The 23,260-nt window shown below is 34.2% G+C and overlaps 1 protein-coding gene and 1 long non-coding RNA gene across 6 annotated transcripts in view; one reads left to right on the forward strand and one right to left on the reverse strand.

The window, feature by feature from the left end:
• The window catches only part of LOC126817097 (uncharacterized), a 36,533-nt gene extending 33,139 nt beyond the window's left edge, over positions 1-3,394 (forward strand). For all 5 annotated transcript variants that reach the window (XM_050543905.2, XM_050543907.2, XM_050543906.2 and 2 more), the window contains one exon: positions 1,519-3,394. In XM_050543905.2, the coding sequence (XP_050399862.2) occupies positions 1,519-1,550 (32 nt within the window). In that variant the 3' untranslated portion in view covers positions 1,551-3,394. The remainder of the gene's footprint in view (positions 1-1,518) is intronic.
• Positions 3,395-11,491: 8,097 nt separating this feature from the next.
• On the reverse strand, positions 11,492-17,218 carry LOC126817126 (uncharacterized). The gene is made up of 3 exons (XR_007678797.2): positions 14,165-17,218; positions 12,581-12,659; positions 11,492-12,190 (listed from the first exon to the last, which is right to left on the reverse strand). It is a non-coding gene; the product is annotated as an uncharacterized LOC126817126 (long non-coding RNA).
• Positions 17,219-23,260: the final 6,042 nt, after the last annotated feature.

Below are 23,260 nucleotides of genomic sequence, written 5' to 3' on the forward strand. Positions count from 1 at the left end.
TATATCGTTGAGCCGTAACGTGGGTTTGAATGGGTTCGCACTGTTGGGTTTCAAATTAGTTTGAAGCATCTGAATAAATCTATTACATGTATAAAATATAGTGTTAATAGAAGTCATGGAGCACTTTGTCACATTGTCACATGATATGTTATTGATATCTATCTACCACGTGTTTTATACAATGTTTCTATTTAAACAAGGTTGAAATGGTATTAATGTTGACCTGCGGTTGGTAGTAAAGATATGGGAACATATTCAATTTCATGTAAAAATAACAATGTAAAGCGCTTAGTATTCTTTCTCAACCTACTTTGATAGGGTTGACCGACCTGGCCAATATAGACTCGTATATTCAACACAAATATGGTGATAACACAGGGTCGTAACTAGCTCAGAGCAATGAAGCGGGGGGGGGGGGGTTCTCGGGGGTGCTGTGAAATTGGCGGACAGTGTATTTCTATTGTTTTTATGGTCGACAATCTTTTCACCCGGGGTTTACTATGTTACTAAATTTCATTGTAACAATTCCTTATTTAATAGTAAGTGGAGGGGGGGGGCGCACCACACGCACACAATTCCACAAGACAAATCCACTGACAGTTCAGAATATACACACATCGTAAACAACCAATTCACAAGATCTGGGGGGAATGACTGGACAACCTGCTCTAATACGTCAGACTCACTTCTACGTCACTCCTTTTCTGACTTGCAAATCAAAGCCCTATATCTACGGCTTTGTTGAGAATGTAATATAATACGTCATGGGAAGTTTTATTTACTATAATAGACGAGAAATATAACCAATGTAGGCTTTAAGATACCAATACCATGTTCGTCTAAAACTGAAATGTACTATGGACAGTCGATCAAGTATCAAATGATAAAAATGACACCGTCTAATATTTACAAAGATAATTGAAATTGAAGATACGGTGTCTTGTTACGCTCGAGCACCATAGATCCATGAAATTTCAATTTACTTTATCTTTGTAAACATTGAACGGAATTGAACTACTTATAGACTGATATTTCAATTAGAGATTCAATTTTCATAGTATTGTATTGTGCAAGCGATGCCTATAACGCCGAAGGGCGCACCACAGGGACTTTTAAAATTCATATTTGTCTTGGGTCTGAAAGATTGTGTATGGTCTGAAACTGAAAGTCTATATTTACATTTTACCTTGGAATATTGTGTATGATATGAAACTGAAAGTCTGAAATGTTGTGTATGGTCTAAAACTGAAAGTTTGTATTTACATTTTACCTTGAAATATTGTGTATGATATGAAACTGAAAGTCTGGAATATTGTGTATGATATGAAACTGAAAGTCTGGAATATGGTGTATGGTCTGAAACTAAAAGTTTGTATTTACCTTTAGTCTGGAATATTGTGTATCATATGAAAGTCTATATTACCCATAATCTGGAATATTGCGTATGATATGAAAGTCTATATTTACATTTTTAATCTGAAACATTGTGCATTTAAATTATATTTTAATTTCTTTCAGATATGTTAGAGAAAGTATCAACGTTGATGTAAAACAAAACAGAGCCTTGACATGAAGATTTCTCCGAATTATTAATTGTTGAGTTTCCATGGAAACAAATTTGAATTACATTTAGTTTTTGAGGCGTATTAAAATCAGTAAAACACAGCAATCACAATTCTGTTGCATAATAAAAAAAAGATTTAAATACAGATTCGACGCCATCCTTCCATATTGGCATTGTGTTATTTAAGATCAGATATTTAAGATAAATGTACGAATCTTGTCCTTTATGTGAAACATACTTACTTTTCATATTGTCGTTTCTAACTTAAAATGAAATTGGAAATATATAGATCAAATAATACAGTAAGAAACGCACAGCCCATTTTTCATTTTTTTAAAATTTGAACAGGATCGTTGTTGCCATAAATCTTACATGTTTTTAATGTCAGTATGTAAGGATAAAATAAATTCATTATTTGTTTTAAATGTAGGGTCACTAATTGTGACTGGTCATACTTTTTGCCGATATTTGTTTTCGCTTGTTTTCGCTTGATTGCACCAAAACATTTGAGTCGCAAGCTTTTCGCATGAAACCCAAATCTAAGGCCTTTAAAATTCCGGGATTCTCGGTTTCAAAGTCAGTTGCACATGTAAACACCCAATATCACTATGCGTTTCTTTTTTTGAAGAGTATATATATATGTATCCTTAACAGATTTCTGTAGTATTATTTATTTAACTGGTTTTATTTACATCGAATGCTGGTTTTACCAAATGCACAAAATCTAGACAAACGTTGGTTTTTTTTAATGTATCAAAAACCATTTATCTAACGGTTACCCGGTCTGAAAATGCTGTAAACGCATGTACAATATTGTTAAAACCCGAGGTTTGTTGCTAACAAATTTTTTCGAAAATTGTTAGCCGTTTAGTCTTCCAAAATTTGATGCTTTTTATAGATATATTTAATAATGGGCCAATGTTTGGAAAAATTTTTGTTAAAGTTTATTTATAAGTAAGTATTTTATTACCTTATTTGGAAATGTTTGTTGAAGTTTATTTATAATTCGTATTTTATGATCGTACATGTACCAGGTGCAGGTACAATAGGTCGTTACCTCCTCGATATTTGGATACAAAGAAAATTGCATTAGCCAGAAGAATCAGAAGTGCTTCCCCGTGGTCATAAACAATGACAGGGTTATATAACTCAATTAACACACCAGGTTTGACAATGAATAAGTCAGTTGTGTAAATTTTGTATGAAAACAAAAGATCTTTTGTTAACGATCAAAGAGTTAAAACAAAGTGGTGTATATTATCTGTGTTGACCAACGAATTAACTCATCGCCATCTTACTTGGTTTAAAATAAAATGAAATGGGGTTTAACGTCCCACTGTTCTGCTCCGACTGGGATAAGGAAGACGGACATACGCCATACAGTGTGCTATGAGGGGAATGTTGCCAGGCTTACTTGGTTTATAAGACTTGCTATATCATCTGTTGATAAATTGTGTTCACCCTCTTGGACATAATTGAGATTTAGATAGGTTATCTCACCCGATCAAAGAGTATTCGTCCATCACCCTTTTGTTGACTTCTTCTGTTTGCTTTTGAATATAATTGGTATATTTTGATCTATTAGCACCCCCCCCCCTCCCTAAACCCATAATACAATGTTTAACTGAAATGTAACAAAGATAGTCAGCTATGTGGAATTCTCAAATGCAGTAATGAGTGATATCCTATATTTGTTTTTGATGGTAGATAAACATAAATGGTTGATCGTTCAAAGCATAAACTAAATCCAAACTGCCAAATACGATATTATTGTTAAGTTTTATTTTACATTATTTTTTGTACATTTTGCAATAAAAATGTTAAATTCTTCGCGCGTTTTTCGTTTATTTATTTGGGATGTTTTGCTTGGGAACAAATCAACAGACCATGACGGAAACCTAAGCTGGGAATCACAAAATTCTGTTGACACATAAAACAGTCAATATTTCAGGCAAAAGAAATTCGGCAAGAATGTCTTCTTTTTAAAGCCAATAGATGCCAGGACGAAATTTTGAATATGCGGTACCAACAAGTCTTAACATTCGGCAAGAATGCCTTTTAAAGCCAATGAATGCCAGGACGAAATTTGAATATGTGGTACCAACAAGTCTTAACATTATCAGCGTTGTAAATATTTACACCAGGAATATGATTTGTATTCATGCCAGTTACAAGAAACAAACTAATTCTAAGTATCATAAACGGCTGTGTAATTCGAGACACGGCGGCTAAGTCTATCTTTATTGACACCTGAGCATCTGTCATCTCTTAACGATCCTTCATACATTCGCTTAATTAAGCTAAATGACGTTTGAAATACAAATAGTATCATATTTTGTAATGTTATCAGTGAAATACAACCTTTAATGACACATGTTTCTTTCACCAAGCTGAATAATGTTCGAAATCATATCATATTTTATAAAATCATTAACTCGAGTTACCGTGTGCAACAGAACCTTTAATGACACACCAGCGTCCAATACAACCTTTAATGATAATGTACCCGGTACTAGAATCGGTTCAGAGTGTAATCACTTGAGGTAAATTCAGAATCTAAACTCAACCGTGTGAGCATGCAGATCCATTAAATACAACTCGACGTAGTTAATAAACGCACCAACGATAGTAATTATATAAATTTAATTAAACACATGATATGTTTGTCTTAATTAAACACATGGCCACCGATAGAGGTAAAGTGTCCAGTGTCTTGTATAATCTGAATTGTAAACGCCGAATGACATGTACAATAATATAAACCGTGATGCTGTTTAATGAAAGCATTGTCGTCTAAAGCTTTAATTATGTCGTCTAAAGATATAATTATGCAATCTCCTATAATTGCTATATACCGCTTGATACATTTGTCATACAAGTGTCCTCGAGCCAAATGCATAGTGTTTAACATCCTTCACTTGATCGTAATCAGCGACTATTTGTTGTAGTTGTGTGAAATTTTATATAGAATTTGCATACATTTTTAATGCAGTAAAATTTAAATTGCGTGTTTTATTTTAAAATGAAAGTAAATGTATGGTGAATTAACTTATTGATAACTCAACGGTGATGTTGATAGATAACATTTAACGTTGTCATAGAAGAATTTTGACGTATTAAAGAGATATCAGAACAGTACTTTATTGCATGTTATTTTAGTATAATTAAAATAATGATATTATTTAATGTCTGGCAATCAACCATTACATCCCACTTCTACTCGTTGCCACTGGCAACCTTTGATAAAACTGTCCTGTTTATTCTCAATACATGCTTAAAAGTATCCGTGTATCAGAAATGTACAAAAAGAGTACTGTTCATTTCTGATACACGGATACTTTTATACCGTTTTAGATATCTATCAAGCAATAAGTAGCGGACGTTTAGTCCGACCCAGATCGCACCATGACCAACTCTTCATGCCATCGCATGGTTCCTTTTTGGACCCCTCGACCAAAACTGTCCTGATATTCACCGATACACCTCGGAAAGTGTGCTAATAACTACTACTTAAACCATACTTAATGGTAATGTGCAGAATTTTTAAACAAGACATTAACTGGATGCAATATTTTTTACACATTTAAGTTTCAGGAGGGAAGTGTATACAAATTGGCTGATACAATATACACAGGGTAAATGACTTAAAGACAGGCGTAGGCCTCTCAAATTATACACAAACGCTTCACAATGGGATGAAGACTCACAATTAAAACAAAATTTACTCCATTTTCTAGGTAAGAAACTGTAAACATATCTCGAGGCGGTTTAGTGTTTGCTCAACAAACCATAAAGACAACAGCTACACTCTATCATGTCTGAGAACGGTTCTCGGTGAGGATTACTGCGCATGCGCTGAATTAACCTTTAACATTTTCCCGCGAGCTTGGACAGTTCTGTCAAAATGGCTGCCCTAACTAAATCAACCGTCATAATTGTTTTCATCCAGGTATTTTGCATAGGATCTAATGTTTGGTATTCGCTCAAAATAAAGTAATTCATTTTGCATTATCTATTTTTAAGATATCAAAGCGAAAACGTCCAGCTCTTTATCTAAATCTCCAACAACACACTTCCAGGGGCGGATCCAGGAATTTTTGCAGGAGGGGGTTTGCCATGTTCCTGAGACAATGTATCTCCCAACCCCCCTCCCGCATGGTCTCTATCGTCATTTTGGCGTATATACATACACATTGAGCTTTTTAAACAGAGAAATTCAATACCTCGTTTGACGTCAATTTTTATTATGAATTAAGACAATGACATTGTGATTCAATTTTATTGATGCAAAGCATTAATTGTGATATCACATAATGTCTATATCATTATCTCGTGCTTTGAGTGCCCATCCTGTCCCAAATTTGACGATAAAGGATAAAGTACACGGCCGAGAAACCTTTCTCATAAAAAGTGTTGATTTACAACGCCCCCCCCCCCCCTGGATCCGCCCCTGACTTCAGTTGACACATATACACCCTGACATACATTTTCCTCTTTTTAAAGAAAGTTCATGTTTATTCCATTGCACTACAGCCCCAAAAACAAATAAAACAGTGTATAACCCACTGTATCTACAAATGAAATGGGGTTTAACGCCCTACTGTTCTGCTCCGGTTGGGCTAATGAAGACAGACACTGTATCTACAATCGGTAGCGATGTCTAACCCGACAAATGGTCGATCGGTTAAATATGATTTATAGCACCTAAACATAACTGTCACAACTGTTTTCGCTTTATGAAAATCATTGATTATATATTTATAATAGTTTTAATATCACACGAAGCCCTGTGGACATTGTCATGTATGAAATCCTTGGTATTAAAGCAGGTAGACTACAGTGACAAAATAGTCCTTCCCTTGTGGGAAGCATCAATCACTTAGTAAACACATTATACACATCGAGGGGATCGCCAGCCGGCACGATTGATTGAACATCATAATAAATGTATAGGGGTATGTCCAGGAATTGTCTGCGGTATCGCCAATCTGATTAAAACACTTCCTATTTTGCTTCGCTCTTTATGTGATAAGCCCACATGGAAATGTGGTCGTATATTGTCGTCGCCCCCGCCAGTACGCCCACCCGTCGTCCACAATTTCTTGTGGACACTGACATCTTTGACACAGAGCGGGATTAATTAAATATCCTTATCATATCAGCTGTCACTCATGACATATAGATGGTCGACCTGTGTTATGCAATGTCCATTGTCTTGTAAAGTAATTTGTACAGAAAACTTAATCTGGCATTAAGTAACAACCCAGCTGTGTAATTATCTTGGCATCTGACAAGGGACCAATGGTTTAAAGAAATGAAATGAAATGAAATGGGGTTTAACGTCCTACTGTTCTGCTCCTAACCTGGGCTAATGAAGACGGGCATACGCCATACAGTGTGCTATGAGGGAAATTTTGCCCGGACAGCGGCACTACGGCCTACTCTTATATCGAATTCCAACTGCCAAGGGATCTTTTACGTGCACGCCAATGTGTACACGGGACCTCGGTTTTTCGTCCCATCCGAACGACTAGACAGCTTTCCTTGTCAGCCCCTCCGTCCTGCATCACTGACAAGGGAGAACCACGCCGGAAAATCTGGATGAACTTTCTCGGCCAATCAATGGTTTAAAGAAGGGATCAGGAAGATAGTTAGAAGTTAAGTTGGGACCAGGTAACAAGTTAAGACCAGAGCTCCGACAACATGAGTTAAGCCGCATTTCCTTTAGTAGGAGTGTTTCCTTATGTGCGGGTGCGGATACGGTTCTGTATGCGGCGTCCGGTACGGTTTTTCGAAACGGACCATGTAGCGTTCGGTACGGAAACGCATGCGGAACCGTGTCCGTAAACGCACATAAGGAAACACAGTTTCTATGCTGCAGCCAATATTAACAATGTTTTTTCTTCCTTTACGAACCATGCCAATGCCGGTGCCATGTTGAAAAGAGGGCCCTTCCGTTTAAATAACCGCATATAAGGATACACAACCTGCCGTGTGCTATGTCTACTCCCGGACCGGAGCCGGACCGGATCCGTACTAAAGGAAATGCAGCTTAAGTTGGGAATATTGTAAGCCACCCCAAGCACCCTGTCAATGCCGGTTGGTTTACGGGATTCCTCATTTTGTCAGGCCGATTTAATAAAGTCGTAACACATTCAAATCTCGTTGTTTCCCCCTCCCATTTCATTTCAGCTTCAACCTCTGTGTTCCCCAGGGAGCCACACTTCGAACTCTCTAGTGCTCCTCCTCGTATGAACATATTACAACAATACAAGTTTGTAGGTTTTCTGCTCCAATTACGGAATGACTTTTAATAAATCTCGATTCATTAAAACATTATCAATATAACAACGTAATTGAAAATAAGAGAAAATCTATAAAAATAGTGAAATGGCGTCCGGCGTGGTGGGAGATAACGTCTTACATTGTCCCTAAGGGTCTTCCATACTAGCGCAACGCGCAGCGACAAACGAACGGTACCCAGTAAAGATACGACAGTCCAAGATCGTCATAGCCTACATACTGATCTATGAAATTACTAATTATATATAGAGGATATTTGTCGTTTTAGAGTAAATAACATATTTTATTGCATCGAGAAGCAAGAAAACTTATATTTTCACGAATGCGTAGCATGAGTGAAAATATAAACGTTTTCTTGCTTAGAGATGAAATAAAATATGTTATTCACGACAAAAAGACAAATGTTCTATTTATTTTATGATTTTACAATCATTTTAGGTAAAAACAACATGGACTACTGCTAGCCAGTGGAATAACACTTTTATTTCACTGATAAAACGCGGTATTCCACTACTGATCATAAAATAAATATTATTATTATTATCAACTTGTTAGGAACCTGTTACCTCACCTTCAGGTTCAGAGTAAATCGCTATTTAAACAGAATAGATTATGAAAATTGCTTTCAACTTCTTAAGACTGCTTACGGAGACAAGTCTTTCGCGTAAGACGCTGAAACGTTATCTGCCATACTGCCGTTCGTTCGTTTCTGGGGTTTTACGTCCACTTCCTCCCCCCATACTGCCGTTGCGAGGCTCTATTTATAAGCCTTACCAGAGTGTCACGTGAACGTCGTGACCAATAATTACTTGCCCTTTTTAAGGCCTGTTCGCAGCAATATTTTAATTTGTACATAAAACATTATTCCCCCACTATTAACTTGCCCTTCTGTTGCCCTTTTACATTATTTACTATTATGTACATTTTGCGACCAAGCATATGAAATTCGAACAAGTATTAAACAAATTATGAAACAAATAAAAACATCAACAAAAATGCACAACAACGCGTCATGCGGAACAATCGCTAAGTGACGTGGTGCAATATAGTCCCTATGCCAATCCGGCCAATCCGTATCTCAAGTTATATAAAATTACGTATTAGAAAAATACGATGTACAATGATTTATCAAGTTATTCCTAACACATCAATTAATTAAATAAGCATCTTAGCCACATGAACTATAATCATGGTTCATGAATACGATATGTTGACACTTCTACGAGCAAATACACCAAACTTCGCCATTGTTCGGCTGAACAAAATGTTCTGCGCATGTCCATCCAGTGAAGCGATTAATATGACCTTGACCGTTTCTTGTCTCCTTATATGTATAACAAAACATTTTGCGCATGTCCGTTGGTGGAAACTCACGTTTGATCCTTTCTAGCGGGAATTTTAAATTCTGATGCTTGAAATATTTCTTAGTGCTTGAAAAGTTAAATTTATTATATTATAATGGTTTTCCGTGAGCTTATTTCGTACCAGGCTGGGAGTGAAGGTATTGTACCACAAACTGTTTTATTAACACCCTTGTCTAGATTCAATTTGACCATTAAAAGGCCTATTTAGGAATAGGATTAGGATCTAGGCCTTAAGGCTTAAGACTTAAGTGAAAGTCCTTAAGAAAACGTTGGCCTAACACTACACACAGTGTAAGTGTTAGTGTCGCCTTTGTTTATCTACTTCAGGCCTATGCCTACCTACCCCACTGGCCACTCACTCTGTGTTAGATTTGTTTAATAAAGGCGATATAATAATAATTATTATATATTTAATATTTATACTTATTACTTTTTCCCAGAGAACTTTCCCGAATCTTTCTAGAAATCTAAGTTCTAACAACACCAAAGCAAAGCGCATACATACATAGGCCTACATTACAACAAATAAATAGGCCTATTTAGATAGATGTTCAAGGCGAAAGGGCGAAAATAATCCTGTAAACAAGCAATCAAATAAAATTTGCTCGGTATTTTTCCGAATCCTTGTGTAGATTTAATCGTCAGGCCTGAATTCAGAAATAGGAATTGCCGAACACTAAAATTTGAATTCCGAAGTACTAGGCCTAGTACTAGTTACAACTACAACGGCTACACTACCTACCCCAGTCACTGAATCACTAAGCGTGGAACTGGTCTACTCCAAGCGATATATTTATATTTATATATTATATCCATAATGTTCTGACCTTTTACTCAAACACTTTCCCGAACCCAACCCCAGAGCGCATACAATACAAGTAAAATAGCTATTTTCCGTGTCAAAAGGTTAGCCGGCTAGGCCTAGGCCTAATTTAAACAAGCCAACAGTGAGGCTGATGTCCCCCGCCGAAATAGGAAAATAATTAGAGGACACATATAAAAATCAAATTGCGTATCGCTCTGCTTACCCTGAGCAGAAAATGCTCATTATCAAACTTAGTCAAGGTATTACTGTAATGAAACTATACACCAAGTTTCATCAATCTCACTTAATTAGAACTAAAGTTATCGTGTCCCAAAGCATCAACCAATCAAATTGCTTATCTCTGCTTACCCTAAGCGGAAAATGCTCATCTTCGAACTCCATCAAGGCATTGACCTAATCAACACATACACCAAGTTTGAACATTCTAGCCCAATTAGGAAGAGAGTTATCGTGTCCCAAAGCATCAACCAATCAAATTGCTTATCTCTGCTTACCCTAAGCGGAAAATGCTCATCTTCGAACTCCATCAAGGCATTGACCTAATAAACACATACACCAAGTTTGGACATTCTAGCTCAATTAGGAAGAGAGTTATTGTGTCCCAAAAAGTGTGACGGACAGACAGACGGACGGACAGACAGACGGACGAACCCATTTTAATAGTCCCCTGCTTTCTTCGAAAGGCGGGGGACAATTAATCCTACAAGTACAAGCAGGGCCGGATTAACCATGGGGCATATGCCCCAGCCCCCCCCACCCCCACTAGAGGACCCCCCACAAAAATCTCAGTTGCGTCCAGCCCCCTCCTCTAAAAATGATATCATTTCATAACACTCGCATGGATTGGTCCACGGAAATAACGCCAGAATGCGCTAATTTCGTGGCAGAATTTTATTTTTTTCTTGGGGGAGGTACTTCTAAATGGCTCCACATAAGTGCCTGAAATGCCAGGAAATCACGTTTCCGGCCTCAAATTTCTGAAAATTCCCCCCCACCCCCTTGCGGGGCTTCGCGCCTTCGACACTCTCGGTGTCGCCGGCTACAGCTCCGCGGTCGGTGATCAGGGCCCCCCATGGTTAATCCGGCGCTGAGTACAAGTATTGAAGTAACAGGATCCTGGCAAACCCCCTGTGACTATCAGGCGTGACAAGTCAGAATACGATACCGATAGATATATGGCACCTTAATGAGTGAGTTAGGCCTAATAACATCCCATACCGGTATGCCAATTCCCATTTCTACACACTACTGAGTCCTAAACCTATTCTAAGTAAAAATAAAAAAGGACAACGCCCCAAAAAAATCTCTGGGAACTTTATCGGCCACCCGCTACTTCGTACTTGTTTCTATTTTTGAATACCGATCGGCTTTTTTTAGGGACTGTATAATATGGGTGTCATCATCAACATAATATCAGAAATATAAATATTAACATAGATTCTTGCAGACGTTTATTCAAATTATTACACAACTTACAATTTCCAATTATATCAAAATCTGTATTATCAAAATCTGTAATATCAAAATCTGTAGATGGTCTATTTCGATAGGATCGCAAATAAGTCGTTTTAATTTCTGATTATAATTAGGTTCTTTCAGTAAATCTATGTTGTAACTTGTACTCAATTTGTTCATAATGACAATTACAGGTTTTAAGTCTAAACAGGGCTTTCAGGCCGGTTTCTACCAAACGACCGTGGATTCTGGTGCTGTGCATGTAAGTAGTTGATGATGCATTGTACAGATTATATTTATATTATACTTGGAGAATTTTTAAAAGAACTGGGGTTTAACGTCAGGTCCAGCATGACCATGCAGATGCAGTGTGCTATGAGAGAAATTTTGTCTGGACTTGTTTTATTTCGAAGTCAAACTGAAAACAATGCTGCACATTTTATGACAGTTTTGATATATTTTTTCTGGGCAAATTTAATTGAGATTTATGAAACTGTAAATTCCATTTTCAAGAAAAAACAGTTTGCAAGGCCAAATGATAAGCCATCCAAATATGGTAGAAATTCTTTGTGCCTAGTACCAAGTTACTTTTATTATTTATGTCAACCGGTTAACATATTCTTGTCTATCTGTGACCGGATATGCAGATTTATGAACTGATAATATTTTTGTCCATCCCTGAAAGAAAAGAAATACAACCATGTGATTAGTACATGTTCTGAGTAATTTCAAATAATACATCTATGCTTTTCATTATACATGTATATTTATTTTTTCTTCGAAGGACTTTTCAATTATTGGAAATTCCCACGTGAGAATCCTCACCCGCTCTTTGAACTCAAGCTTGGCAAACCTCAATGGCTGTGTTACCTCCGTCCCGGGCGGCTACGTAACACATGCCATTGAAGCTGTCCAAACACTGAGAAAGGTAAGTTTTAAAGTCTTCTTTTGGTTAAAATCAAGTCAATCGTAATAAATGCGAAGATCTCTAAACTGAGTGAATAAATGGATTGTATATGTATAAATAAAACAATTCATTAGAGTTCCTATTACTCAGTAATAACCAACCTGGTAATTGAAGACCTTTTTGAAATCATTTCCATTATTTTGAACCTTCTCTAAAGTTATGTTTTACAAAATCTCCAGACTGTAATAAAAGAAATGCACATACAGTTCAGATATAATATTTAAAAATGTATCATTACAGGCCAAGGTTGGTATCATTTTTTCCCTAGGGAACGATATGCGGCGCGATAAAGGTGATTATCCAAGTTTTAATTTTTAGTTACATTCTAAAAATATATTACCGTAGTAATGACACTAAATATTACTATTGTTATTTTCAATTGATGGAGTGTTATGAAGGAGACTGGGGTGGGTTATTTACAATATTCAATGCAATAGGCTGTAACCTTTTGGGTATGTGATTTTTCAAATTTACAATGCATGAAAATGTTATCTCTAAAACTGCAATGTAATTATTTTCAGTTCCTAAAGAAGGCCTGTTAAGGCGTTTAATAAAAGAGTGTAAAAAACGGTTTGAATACATTGTAAGTATACAGTGCTATGTTTCTTGTTCCTTGGCTTTGTCGGCCTAATCACTGGGATGAAAAACAAATTATTATTGAATATCCTTAATTTGTATTGAAATTTTTTGAGGTTCAAAGCTAATGCCAATTGTTTACTGTATGATACTTTAACATAACTGTCAAGTGTCTTTATTTCAGTTTATATGTGCTCCTTTGCCGGACAAAAAAACCAGTTCAACTGTATATAAAGCCTACTGTCAAATAATAAAAAAAAATTGTGAAGACCTGGAAGTGAACTTCATCTCTGTAGAGGAGTTCATTTACAAACCCCTATACAGAGATGACGTACACTTCACAGATGCAACTTACAGGGTATTTTTCAGAAATCTATGTACGTAAAACTTATATTAAACGTTCAACATAATTTTATATACTTTCATAAAATATTAGATATCTTTTTAGCCAACCATTATTATATGTTTCTGTTTTAAATTATATGATCGAGATTCATTGAATATATACTCATAAAAAAATTAAAGATATCACCGGCAGTTGTCTTCGCCGGCAATTGTCCTACTCCCGGTAACAATGGTAATTTGACTGAAATTTTCAGTATTTTCTCTTTACATTATCAATTTTTCAACTATTATAACGATAACTGTCAGCTCTTTAAATAATCTTCCCGCTTTAATGTCTAATTTATAGCTTTTGACAATGTTTTTTTTCAGTAAGCAACATACTGGAATCTGTGGAAGGTAATCAATTGTTTTACAAATCATAACAAATTTTAATGTGATATTGTCTTGAAGTAAATACATAACAAATCAGGGAGGTAGAAAAAAGGTGGTAGAAGTTTCTTCATAAATTAATACATGTGTATTTCAGATATTATCTGGCTCTCCCTGATACTGCTTCACTCATTCTCTAAGTGGTATACTATTCAACCATTTCATAAGACCACGCAACAAACAGGACTTCAAAGGATGAGACAATCAGAGTTTCTTACTGGAGTCTTTCGTGTTGGGGCAAACCGGAGTACCCGGAGTAAAGCCATAAAGCGCATGACTAGACCACTAGGGCATCCTAACCCTTCTACTATTCCCAACAACAAAATTTAACTTACAATTATTATATTTCAGACACAGAATATGATGATCCACTTGTAAGAAATGTTGTACATAGAGAGTGTCCAGTGGCTGTTGTGTAAGACATTATGATTTATTAAACCCACACATGAGCATATCCATCCTAAAAGCTAAAACATCCAAAAAGTATTACATGTATAGTTATAAAAATAGATAAAGTAAAAAGACAACACAGATCTCTAAATAAAAATAAAAACAATTTTTGCAACTTGATGCAGTCTCTACAAGCAAAAACAAAATATAATAATGCAACATATTGATGCTTCAGGTCTGGAATTATCAAAAATCACCAACCGGTCAAGGATGGACTATTTGAAAGTAAGTTCAGTTATATCATAATTCAATAATTTGTATTATGGTAAATTATTGAATTATAAATAATAAAACTATCATGTCATTGTAATGTTCTGTGTATTTTATTGATATAACAGTATGTGTAATAAAGGTCATGAAACAGATTAGCAATACTTGGAAGGTGATCATATGTTGTTTTTTCATTTATAGCTGAACCCATTGCAAGTCCTTGTCCTCCAAAAGATCTACATCTACAAGGAAATTTGAAAAAGTTTCGTGGTGGTGAGTAGTTTATTTAATCTTATGAACTTTGGGGTGAATTTAGTTATATTTCAATTCAAATCCCACAAAATCAAACTAAAACAGTAATAATGTGAGTCTTAAGATGATAAAAACATTACAGAACAATAATGCTCTTTTTTTCATAACACAACAGATAATGATGTTGGTGTAGGCCACATACAGAGTTCCAGTGGGAGAAGTGGAGATTTTAATTGGTAAGTTATCTTTTAACATAAGTTTAATACATATCAGTTTATAAGGAAAACAAATATATTTGAATATCGGATTCCCACGATAAGTACAATGTATAGTAAAACGTAAATCAAAATGATAAAAATTTAATTTGTCATGACAATAATGAAGAATTTTGAATGATTTAACTTTAAAATGGCTGTAAATTTTTCAGGCATAATGTATCTGGTACCTTTAAAGGTACATTTATTCCTGATGATGAGGTGATAATTACATCAGACAATACATCTAATAGGTTGGTAGCCAAATATTTGTATAACTATTCAAATTTTGTCATTTTATCTTTTACCTCAGAATAGAAATCTTTCAAGAGAACATTGGTATATCTGGATTCTTGATTTATGCATGTTTTTTTTTTTGTCTTAAGTGTAGGAACTATATATTCTGTGGACAGAAAACAACGTAAGACAAGAAGAAAATTTATATTCTCCAGTGAACTAATTGAGGATACCATTAGGTTAGAACGCTTATGTTACTTATTACTTTTACAGATGTTTTATATCGTTTTTTTCGGTATTTATGATTGAAAGTATATAAATTTTCAGTAACAACTGCTATGTAAATCACAGCATATTAAAAAGAAGATGTTTTACCCAGTGTTTATTTCAACAGTATAACTTTATTTCAATAAGTATAAAAATTTAATATCTCACATGATTTTTGGGTGAGAAACATCTAATATCCTGTATTGCACGATACTTTGTGGTTTATTATTTTCTTTTTCATGACCAATGTGATCAAGATTAGGTAATGGTACTCATATGCATGAGAATGCAAACAAACTTCACTGCAAAAAAGTTTGTTAAATCAACACCACAAACACTTCCTACTTTTGGCTTTTCTAGCACTGCGCACAGTTATTTTAGTGTAAAGCAAGAAATTAATGCGAGCCAAAAATTAATGCATAAAATGTGACCTTCCACCAATCTATTAATCTCAATACACATTCCTATTCTGGGATCCAACAAAATAAAGTATGCTGTTGAAACAGTGAATCAGCAAAGTGATCAAAAGTAAAAGTCATAGTTGCTGGCATTAACTGTGTAATTAACTGATACGTAATTTATTGTTTTATTAGAATACAGGTCACATTAAATATTTATGTCCATCTCCTTCAAGTCGCATTAATTTTTTGTTTTATAGTAGTATGCTTTATTTAAACTCTGTTGCCAGGTGTGCAACAAATAGCATTAGAATATACTTTAGTTTAGTTTTAACATTATGTTGCCAGGTGTGCAACAAATAACATTAAATGTACTTTATTTTATTTTTAACATTATGTTGCAAGGTGTGCAACAAATACTATTAGATGTGCCTTATTTTAACTCAACTTCTTTAGTTTATGTACAATATACAGATTTTAAAAGTACCCATAGTCGACATAGTACCCATAGAAATGGGTCCACAAAACCATTATTTCAAAACCATAAGTGGACTATTCATTTTCTTACCCAACTAATTGTTTATGTCCTATATAAAAAATAAAAAGACCCTTAAGTCTACATAACTTTTAATTACTCATAGAAAAGCTTTATTTCAAAACTATTAATTTTCTCACAGAAATACAAAGACAGCATTACCTATTTATAATTACTGTAATAAAATAATCATTGAATTTTTTTTTTATTCTTTTGTCAGGTTTACTGGAGGAGGACAGGTAATTATGGGAGAAAACGATAAAGAAATAGTGAATAAGGAAAAGAATGACTGTACATGTATGAACAAAGGGTGTGTGAATGGACAATGTGTGAATCAGGAGAGCAATGTGGTAAAGGGCAAAGGGTGTGTGAAAGAACCATGTGTGAAGAGCAATGTGGAAATGAGCAAGTGTGTGAATCGAGTGTGTGTGATTGATGATATAAAATTGAATGAAAATAAGGAAGTGTGTGTGATTGATGATATGAAATTGAATGAAAATAAGGAAGTGTGTGTGATTGATGACATAAAATTGAATTGTATTTCGAATTTAATATGTGTAGGGGAGTATGATAAGATACAGCTGTCTGATAAAATATTCATTCCTGAAGTAAAAAACAGTAGCATAGAATACATTGATATCCATTCTGTGGCTACAAACTGCGCGAAAGAATCCAGATATATGCTGCCCTACAATCAAATTAACCAAATTTTAAAAACATTAAGTCATAATAAAAATAAAGTTGTTCAGTTAGATTTTGGAATTTACGATATTTCTGGCATAAAATATTTATTATCAAAATTGAAAGAAAAGGAAACTATACTTAAGTATCGAAATCATTTTTCTTGGTTCAGTAAAACCATGAATTTGCCAGTAACTCTAGAAACCATTTCACAAACAAAAATAGAAAATTTTAAAATATTGGCATATAAATACAAAAATAATTACATTCACAGGCTAACATACGGTTCATTAGAAGTCTGTGACTTACAAACAATTCCATCTACAGGATGGCTATCAGATTCAGTCATATCATACTTTTTTAATTGTTTTAATAATAGTCCAACTTCCTATGCCTTTTTTTTAAATCAAATTAATAATCAAAGATATAATCATCTAGCAAGCCACATTGCACAGCATTTCAATAATAATTTTCAGAATAAAATATTAATAATAGGATTACATGTTGGAAATGTTGATGGACTGACATATTTAGGTCCAGAAATAGAAATCGAAAATAAAATTTATCAAGCAAACCATTTCTCTTTTGCTATTTATGATTTTGATATGAAAACTCTTTTTTACTGTGATACTTTAGGATATTCCCGACCATATGATTTAGATTTGAAGATAGAGCAGATTCTCAATTATTTTGATAAATGCAATATTTCATACAAATATATGCACGTGCCCAACTCTTTGGTGGATAAACATATCTGCCAAAAAGAATGTTCATCAACATTTCCATATCAAACTTGCAGTTCAATTTGTGGGGTGTCAAATATAATTTGTTCAGCCATTGCTGTTTATGACTATGACAATTTTAAAAGATTTTTTCCAAATAGTGCAAATAATGAATATACTTATCTGCGTGACATTTCCAAATGGTCCGATTTTTTAAGGTTAGTTTTAATTCACTGGATGTTATCTGATACCATTTCATTGAATATTATTAAACTAAGAAGAAATGCTTCATTTCCGCGACTTTCATTAAAGAAGTGTCATAACGTTTTAGCCAAATCTGTAACACTTGAAACAAAACAAGTTAATGTTCCAAAAACAAAAGAATCTAATGAAAAAATATTGAATCGTACCTATGATAATTTTATTTTGAATGAAAAATCTCTAATCACAGATACTGAACAGTTTAAACTATGGCTGTTTAAGGATAATGAAATTAGGAATCGTTTTCAGGATAAAGGTGATTTAAAGATATATTTTAATATGCAACAGAAAAAATTTCGTTTAGTATATAGGTCTTTGAAGGGCAAGCGCCATGACACTTCTTTCAAATGCAATGATTTGGGATTTCAGGACAAAATTTGTCAACAAAAGATAAAAACATTTTTATTAAGTACAAAAGGTGCAGCTTGGACAAATGATGGCATTCAGGAAAATAAAATTAAAAGATTATTTGAATTACCCACAAGTATTAAAAATCTACTTTCTACTGATCCATCTGTATCTTTTCTGAAAAAAAGATGTCAGTACCGTCTTGATTGTAAGTTGAAGTTTGGGACAACTAAATGTAAATTCTTTGAAGTCGCCAACACTGAAATCCAAAGTTATGATAAAATAAATGATTTTTTAATAAATGAAAATAATTGTTTAAATTGGCTAACCAATAAAGTAACAGGGAAAAATAACTTAAAATGGACTTTTATCAAATCTGTTCAAACTGGTATTGAAACGAAACGATACATGGATTTGTTAGACTTTGATTTTAGAATTGAATATAAAAATAACAAAAATAGTACTGAAAAAATTTTTGATGAAGACACACCAAAGGTGTCATTGACTATTAATCCAGCATGGGGTGAAACACATAGACCTGACGAGTGTTACCAACTTTTAGATCATTATATGGGAAGCCAACAAGTTTTATCAAAATTTTACATCCGTTGTTCTGGCAAAACCTCATTTTGCAAAGCAAGGTGCGGTAATTTGTTATCAGAAATTGACAGATCCCCTTCAATTAATCATTGTAATAAATGCAATACTAAACTGCTTTCAAAGATTTGTACGAATTGTTGCGTTGAATATAGCCATGAGTGGTATAAAAATCAAGAAACCAATGGAGACATGTGCAGTGCATGCCACAAATATTTCAAAATTAATAAAACTAACAGACCTGAACAACTTTATGATTTGGACAATAAAAATAAAGAATCAATAATGCGTCATGATTTTCATTTTGGTTGCAATTTTGCCCTAAAGTTTGTAAATTCACAACAGAATCAATCACAGTGGGATATCTTTCAGTTTTCTGAAAGTTGTCACACCAGTGAGGTACAACAGATTAATAAAAGGGGTCTGTCTTTAAGTTTCAGGGATAAAGTTGATGGAGCTAGAAGCACATATAAAACCACACCTCAGCAAATTTTGGCAGGTCATATAAGAAAGATACCCATATATACAGGAAATTTGAGTACTCCTGAAATATTTCATTTAGATCCAAGGAAAGTCATGAAAAAAATTCAAAAACGAATAGTGACATCCGATAAACACTCTATCGATCAGCATATTGGAGTTGGCAAAGAGGACGATGTCAAAATTACTTCAGATTGGCGCAGTACTGAAAAAATTTTAGAAAACAATATTGAATCTGTGTTATTTTTTCAAAGAGGCTATTCTAAACGAAATAGGGACTATCACATTGTAATTTCAAATGAATCGAATCTAAAAGCATTATTCCAATGGGGAAAGCATGTTATGGGTTTAGACGTTAATCATAACTTTATGTCTGTACGTTTCAAAACATTCATGTATACTTTTTGTGATTCCTACAACACAGGTCGTGTTGCTGCCTTTGCCATCTCCAATAATGAGACTGAGATGACCCACACCTTACACATGCAGATTCTTCTAGCAAATATGCCATGTGGAGAAAATTGTAATCACCCTAAAGAGTTACAGATTTATAATGATTATGAAGGGTGGTACTATACAAGACCATGTTCAAAACGCAGTGACATGTTTTTTCCAATATTAGGTCATGACAAAGCCAACCAAATTAGAAATTGTGCCATTTACCAAAATTTCAATTCTTCTCTGTGTAATTTTCACGCATTAAATGCATTTCAAGAGAAAATTCATTCGGACAAAATTTTATTGATGTTTATTTTACCATTAGAAACAGGGTTTAAATGTGTTATGCGTAGTTGGTGTGAATCTATGAGAAAGGGCATGGCTCTTCGATTTATTACATTTATTCGTGAGTCACTGCCCACCCTTCTGTTCAATACAGAAACTAAAAATAACTTAATAAAATACTTACAAGACCACTGGTTTCAGAGTAATATGTGGCAATCAACATTTACATCAGAAGTCCTCTTTTCGGTTCCTATAGAATATCGAAGAAATTGTTTACTCATGACAGATAATATTACAGAGAGGCTCTTTAGATCAATAGAAAATGCTGATTTGAATAATAAACTTAATAAAAAATTATCAAATTTTGTTGTCACAATCATAGGTAGTGTTCTTCATCGTGAGGCTGAATACGTAAAAGATATACCAGACACATTTAAACCCTCAATTAAAGACAGGACTAAAGAAAGTAAATTGGCCACCGTTGGGATAAACCTAGTTCCTAGGGTTGAAGCTATAGGTGCTGCAGAAGATGGCTGGTTTTTAGTAGAACCAAATAGTAAAGATGATTCAATTATACATGATGATTTTGTTTTGTTAAATAGAAAACATGGTGAACATTTCCTCATTGATCATGATTATTCTGAAACTCAACCTGTTATACATGATAATATAAGAAAACAGACAGAAGTCTTGAATGCAAAAGCAGGGGACACTCATCTTAAATGTAAAAACCTAATTAAACTATTAACTGACTTGATATGTTCACATTTTAGAACTGAGACAATAAAATTCATACCGTCCCATTTAATAAATTCAGTTAATAATAATAATAATAAATATATATGCAATATCAAATTATGTACCTGTACATGTCTCTATTTTATTATTCGTGGTCAGCCATATTTCTGCAAGCATCTTTATGCATGTCTCTCTTTCCATTATGGTGTGAACGATCTGGACAAATTATTAGAATTATATCTGAACACTGTTCCCACAATACCTTCTTATTTAGACACATTAGGAGTTGGAAAAGTTATACAGCCACGGCCTCCAGTCTTAGATCACGTTAATTTATTAGAAGACATGGTCCATCCTGTAACTATATTGGACACTGAAAAACTGAGAAAAGGAAAATTATTAAACATTTTACATAATTCAAAAATTAAATGTACAAATTATAGTGGCCCACTGGCTCAGAAACAGCCACATAACATGGGAAACCGACGCAAGGATGGACCAATTAAACCAGATCGTTATTCGTTAATTGAGCCTGAAGAAATTCAAAATGATCCATACCGTCCACAGGTAAAATTTCCTGAAAATGCACATGAGCGCCATGGTGGGAGGAAACGAATAAAATCTAGGAATAGAGGTCGGAAATTTAATAAAATTGTTGATGAAGCCTACTTACAGTTGGGAAAACATGTCACTCTTTCTACTTTAGAAGACAATTGTAACAATGACGATGTTATCGACGACTGTATTGACGAAACTAAAATTTCAATAAAAAACATCAATTCTAATAATAACGTAAAACATGATAACGGAATTCCACGTATTTTAAAAAAGAAGGAAATTCAAAAAAACGTAATGTGTGGAATTTGCTTAGATAACAACATAAAACCAGTTTTTAGATGTTCCACATTGTCCATGTTAAATCACCATATTAAATCTGTACATGAACCATTTGTTTGTTACCTTTGTTTTCAGGCCAGTGGAGCATGCGTAAGATTTGCCAGTAAAAACACTTTCGATCAGCATATACTTCTGAATCATAGTTCAGCAACGGTAGATAAAATATCTGAAGACACTGAATCTTTTGATGAAAGTATATGCTCGCCGAAACCGTTATTACCTTTGTTTGATGAAGACATTTCCAGTGAAGACATTTCCAATGAAATCCAAAACTTTTCCAAAACAATTTCAAATTCATTAGAAGACAGAAATATTGCCGAATTAAATATAGCTGCAAAAAAGAAAGGACATCCAGGATTAGCCAACCTTGCCATTTCCAAAAAAAATAAAATAAAACATTTAACAAAATCAAAGCCTAGGATAAAAATAATCCGCGATAAAATTTTTAAATCTTTTGAAACAAAGCAATCGGACACCTTTTTTTGTCCAGTATGCCACAAATTGGCCGATTTTGATCCACCGACTATAGAATGTCACAACTGTTTAAAATGGTTTCACTGGCCATGCGTCCAAATTAAGCGAAACATTTCAGGGGAGTGGTTCTGCAAATCTTGCAAAAATTAAAAATACATGTACCGGTACTTTTAATATGTCTTGTTTTCTAATTCCGTTTTCGTAAGTCATTAACCCAATATTACGATTTCAAATAATGCTTTATTACTGCTCTTTTCTCTATACAGAATGCAGATCATTAATGTTTCATTTCTTTTTCAGTGTTTATAACTTTTTATGTTTCAGCATATAGTTGGGGTTTTTTTTTAGCTTAGTTTCCTGTTTCATTTCTTTTTCAGGGTTTATAACTTTTTGTGTTTCAGCATATAATTTTTTTCTAGCTTAGTTTCCTGTTTGATTTCTTTTTCAGCGTTTACAGGTATATAATAATTATAGGGTGACCCACCATAAATAAATATCTCCATATATCTCGACAATTACGCCACAATATTTATATATATACCAAGCCTCAAATCAGTTTCACACAATTATAGTCACTAAATAAACGATCATGTTGTACTTAATAAGCTATGACCATTAATCACGTATAAATAATAGACTGAAAACTGGTTCCAAGAGGCGTCCATAACATCCAGACACTTATGAGTAAAAGATAGGTTACGTGCCCTTGTTTTGAAATTAGTCTCGCTTAACCAGTCTATCGACCATTCTACGTCTGATTGACAGGTCGGGATAATCAAGACTACTTTTTTACGAAACATAACAGAAAGCTAGAACAAGAAATTGAATTTAGAAATAAGCACGTTAGGTAGCTCAACAATCGTTTTAAGAAGCTTGTAAAAGTAAAATGAAACTACTACTAGTATCA

This window comes from Patella vulgata, chromosome 4 (genome assembly GCF_932274485.2).
Source record: "Patella vulgata chromosome 4, xgPatVulg1.2, whole genome shotgun sequence".
In the NCBI taxonomy this organism is placed as follows: domain Eukaryota; kingdom Metazoa; phylum Mollusca; class Gastropoda; family Patellidae; genus Patella; species Patella vulgata.